Genomic DNA, 5,224 nt, shown 5'->3' on the forward strand with positions numbered 1-5,224 from the left:
CTGACAAATTACAACCAGAGACATACAGTTGGTACCTGTGAGTCTGTCAGACTCAGGTATATGCTGTAAATGATCACAACTCCAAATGTATTCCTTTAAGGATTCCAGCTTTAATATAAGTGTCTGTTATATTGTGGAGAATAAAATATTTGTAACTTTAACATACAATACAGATTTTTTTAATGGTTGATCTGAGACAAACAATAACTCTTACTGACTGCTAGCTTTATTTGTATAGAGCCAATGGCATGAAATCAACAAAAGAAGGTTTAGCTTACCTTAACCGTGTCAAAAGGGTGTCCTACTAAGACTCCGGCAGCACCTGAAGGTAAGGATGTAAGGGCAAGTGTTTCAATGTGCTGTTCCAAAACTGGCATGTATTTAAGTTAGTCATGGAAAGCTAGTGTGACAAAAAACATGCATTTACAAATAATTCACTGCCATCATCTTCAATTTGCAGTTTGATTAATCTCTATCAGAGAATACATCATTAAAGAGAGCAAGTCAGCACTCCTCTGTCTCTCAGAGTCATGTTTGTAAGCCATGTTTCTGATTCTGTCTGGACAAAACGAGTAACCTATGACATTTTACATATTAAAGGACCATATGAATAACCTACTTCTCGAAACTGTACCCCTGAAAGGTTCTTTAAAAATGTTTAAGAAATTTGCTTAAGAGTTATTGGAAGAACTTACAGGGTTTCCCCCACAGGTTCTATGTGAATAAACCTTGTATTTTTTAAGTGCAACAAAATAAAACACCAAGGGACGCCAGTGTGAATTTGGTTTTACAACTATCAACACACAGAAAATCTAAACTTCATAATCTTGGGGATATATTGTCTTTTAGTAGCAAACTGCTTCAAATCTGCACTATCCCGAATTAGCTTAGAAAATCAGCTTAACTTGGCAATGCTATATAAAAGGCCACGTAAGGTAATGGTTTGTTACTTGCGATATTTAAATGACAACATGATACTAGATTTTTTAAATCAGTATTCTTCATTTTGTACTCCTTTAGCGTTTATTTGCGCCCAGGCAGCGGAGCTGCTGCTTTTGGCAGTAGCTAATGGAGATTCTCATAAAATCCTAATCTGTTACGGACTTCACTAAACGGATTTGCTGCTCGGTTTTGTGATGAAGCAAACGTGGTTGTCACTGTGACTTTAGTCTACTAGTCTCTGCTTTGATAGGTGGTAATAGGGTTATGGCTCATTTCCTGGCCTGGCTTCCACAGTGACGTTATCCACGGACCACCACCGTGTTTGAAGCCAAATTAGGCTACCATGTGATTCACGAACTATTCAGACAGTTTGTCAACTTGTATTTTAGAAAGGGAAATCAATATTTATCAATATGGCCAGCAAATTGTTGATGTAAACAAAATAAATTGCTGTGTCCACTAATGTTAAACATAGCCAATGTTAAAAGTGGTAACTATCAACTCAGGGACATCACATCAGACTGCCAAAATGAAAGACAATCCTGATAGATACATAAACAACTAGCAAATGTGAACAGACAGCAAAACTGTCAGAAAAAATATATTTTTATATTGGCTTCAGTTTGCTGAGTGAGAGGGGCATTTGTCACTATTTTATTGGTCCATGAGATAGACAAGCCAAAAATAAACATCAGTAATGTAATTACATTATCAAAAATGGTTTTTGAAACCAGGTCAGACAGTAATGACATCTGGATCTAGAAAGTGTTTCTGCATATCTGGCCAATGACAGAGAGAGTGATCCTTCAGGAATAGTCCAGACGTTCACTTTAGAAAATAACACAAGTGTTCAGGTGTACCCTACCCTGGTCTTAATGCCAGTTTGGGAACTCTCACTACTGACTCTGGGATTCTGGTGTAACCTTATCCAAACCCTCCCCCGACTCTGACTGCAGGCTGACACCTCAGCCTTGAGCCCTGAGGACAACTGTCCTGGCAAAGACTTTTATGTAGGCTGACGTTTTGGCAGACAACCCACCACATTGGCACGGAACATTCCAAAACAACAATATCCTGAAATTGTGCCCAGGCAAACACTACAACCAACTCCCTGTCTTTGCCAGTACTCTCCTTTGCCATGGCATGCCATGTTATGGAGAGTACTGGCCACGGCTGGCCAAACAGAGCCACGCACCTTTCTTTAAGTCAGTCAATGAACGGTAGGCATATGGTGCCTCAAGGGGATCACAACTCAACAAAGTGACCTCAAAGGAAAAATCAACATTCCTTGTGTCCTTGGGAACAGGCAGACATGGGAGAACTAGGGTCACATTACCCAAAAACATAGATATTAACCAATATTATCTAATTCAAGTTTGCTGTAGTAAAGAATTATGCAATGGCACTGTGGCTGCAAGATACAAGGTAACTACAGAGGTTATTAATTCTCCTATTGTCACCTCAGAATGACTGCTTTGACCAAGAGATTCCTCCCGCCCTGAGGCACCCACTAACCCCCCCCCCCCCCCCCCCCCCCCCCCAAAAGATCCTCTACAGGGCAGAGAGGCAGGCTGGCAGTACAAGTGAGTTAGGACCAAAACACGTCGCCATCGGAACATTTACTTTCCCAGTACTGTAGCCCTCGGCAACGGACCATCTGTCCTACAGATACTAACACCACTATGCTCACCTCATCAAGTCACCTCCAAACAGTCAACAAAACAGCTGTACTGCGCTCTAAACCCTGCATACACATACAGTCATACACTACAACTGTAAATGTGTACTTTAAATAGGATATACTACATATATGCTTACCACACATTTTATATAAACCATAGCAATTGTGTGTATACTTTGTGTATTATGTCCTGATCTTGTCAACCACTAGCAATCCCATTATACACAGTAGCATTCCTTGTATGTGTAAACATCATAAGTGAATCAACCTGACTGATTCAGATGCCTGAAAAAGCAGATTCAACAAACACGGCGGTTGTTCTCCGGCAGAGATTAGTTTACACCCATGTATGGCTTTTCCCGCCATTCCAGTCGTGTGGAGCATGTGGGTGCCTTTTCCACAGGGTTTATCTGTCAGCCAAGCCCTGGCAGCAGGTCAGCAACACGGAGGGAGAGTGTGATTGGTCTGTGAAGGGGTGTGTGTGAATGCCTATCTTTCTTACAGTAGAGCTATCTTAGGTCAGTTGTTCTGGTCTGCTTTGCTACTGGAGCGCAAGTCCACTTGGCTTTCATTCGTTGCTGGATGTACAAAAAGGATGCCAAGGAGGTATCAGGGGTGCTGAATAACACCCATGGTAGAAATGCTAGTAGACAGCTGACCATCCTAAGGAGAAGGAAGTAATTGTATCTTTGTCCTCTGATTGCAGAGTCACTGAATATTGATGAGTAACCTTTCATGATACCTGATGGTATATAAATCATTGATTGATGGAGCAGTCATCAAGAATGATTTCACCAGGTTACAAATATGTTTGGACTTTCAACATAATTCTTACTGGAGAGCATGATTTGATCACATATAAACACATTTATTAGAATAGTACCACGTTTACATTGGAGATCACAGAAGACCAATTAATGTCTAACCCAGAAATAATGTCGTGTACTAATACATTCCACTTAAAATACTGCACATAGCACCCACCTCAAATTACCGACATGCCTACCGGTAAAGCTGTAGTTTACAAGCTTATATATTTGATGTACCATGCTACAGAAAGCCATGATGGAGTGATTGTTTTCCATGCATTGTCTGGATATTTCCAGACAGATACTGTGTCACGTGTTTTCAAAGGCTAGGCAGAATTCGGAAAATGTGCTTATAGGCGCTAAGTACAATGTGGTTGAAATCACTGAATGGTATTGCATCAGACGTGCAATGTTGATAGCCGGCTAACTAGGTTACGTTTACTTCGCTGGGTGCTGTCAGCATGTCAAGTCACAATAGTCAACTCCAACAAGATAAATTATAATTAGATTTTGGGATAAGAGTATGAGTCTGTGATAACGGGTGATATTTTGGATGAAGCAGTACGGGGACATTGTTATCGTTGAGGACAGTTTGTAAAGATAACAACGGGTCCCGATCTGTGCTGCTTTCTAGCTAACTTGCTTCAGCTAGAGACTTCACATTTAATTGGCGGCAGTGGCTAGTTAACTGGATGTGTTTCAAATCAAACTTACCTCCAATGCAGCCAGCAAGAAAGTCCATCCCCAGTCTCCAACTCAAATGTGCAATTCAGATCTTTCAGATCTTTGAAAAAAACTTAACTTGTTAAAGCCAATTCGATTCACAAGCACACCTTAAATACAGAGCTCGCACCAGCTAGCTAGCTACGTCACTTGCATCTAGCTAGCTGGGTAAAGTCTTCCTCCCCCTGAAAATGTATACAAACTTACTAACTAATATATCTTTGAATTGGAACTATTCTGCGGCCGGTAGTTAGCTACACGACCTACTGTCCTCAGTAATTTAATGCCCCACTCTGACGTAAACACGGCACTGCCTCAGTCAGTCCAACGTTTTGACAGATGACATTAGAGGTCGGTGTACCTACCTCCTTCAGGTCATCAACGTACCCAATCAAATTACAGTTCCACTGCCGCCACCCCTCTTATACACCCTACCACAAAGCTTATTGGTTGTATTTGAAAATACTCCCACTTCAAGGTTGCGTCAGCAGTGCCATGGGATGTTTTTGGTCATTGATGAAAACAACTATACCAGCCCACTTTTTAAACAGCATGACATATGATTGTACATTCGATTTCACATTTTAAATTAACACTGTATGTATACGATCTGGATAGCATTTCGCAGCAGAAAGTTGGTATTGTTTACCATATGCTAAACACTCACGTAGTTTCTAATGGCTTGAAGCTTTATGAGGATACAATTCAACATCACCCTTCAACCATTCTCGATTCAACCACTTGTTACAATACATTATACATAGCATATTACTTAATCCAAAAATCTTGAGTCAAACACTTTTTTCGCCGTTTTTGGAATATACAGCATTGGAATATACAGACATCTACAAACCCTTAAAAGTGTCCACATTTTCTTGTGTCACGAATTTCAGAGTTTCATAAATGTAAATGTTATTAGACACACCATACCTCGCAAATGTATGGGATTCATTATTATAATTACGGAATTAAATAGTGATTCTCTATGTCACGTAAGAGATCCAGCCCGATCGAACACCCGAACGACTTCGACGTAAATCGTCTACACTCGGCTGCTCTGTTTCGTAAC

General features: G+C 40.5%; 1 protein-coding gene across 4 annotated transcripts in view; it reads right to left on the reverse strand.

The window, feature by feature from the left end:
• The window catches only part of LOC105030675 (mitochondrial basic amino acids transporter), a 31,562-nt gene extending 27,026 nt beyond the window's left edge, over nt 1–4,536 (reverse strand). For all 4 annotated transcript variants that reach the window (XR_004574742.1, XM_020056387.3, XM_034287856.1 and 1 more), the window contains exons 1-2: nt 4,147–4,536; nt 279–322 (exon numbers count right to left, since the gene is read on the reverse strand). Coding sequence is in view for 2 of the 4 variants with exons in the window: in XM_020056387.3 (XP_019911946.2) it covers nt 279–322; nt 4,147–4,174 (72 nt within the window). In the remaining 2 variants the exon portion in view is untranslated. The remainder of the gene's footprint in view (nt 1–278; nt 323–4,146) is intronic.
• Between the last annotated feature and the right edge of the window lie 688 nt (nt 4,537–5,224).

Source organism: Esox lucius, chromosome 18 (assembly GCF_011004845.1).
Source record: "Esox lucius isolate fEsoLuc1 chromosome 18, fEsoLuc1.pri, whole genome shotgun sequence".
Classification (NCBI taxonomy): Eukaryota; Metazoa; Chordata; class Actinopteri; order Esociformes; family Esocidae; genus Esox; species Esox lucius.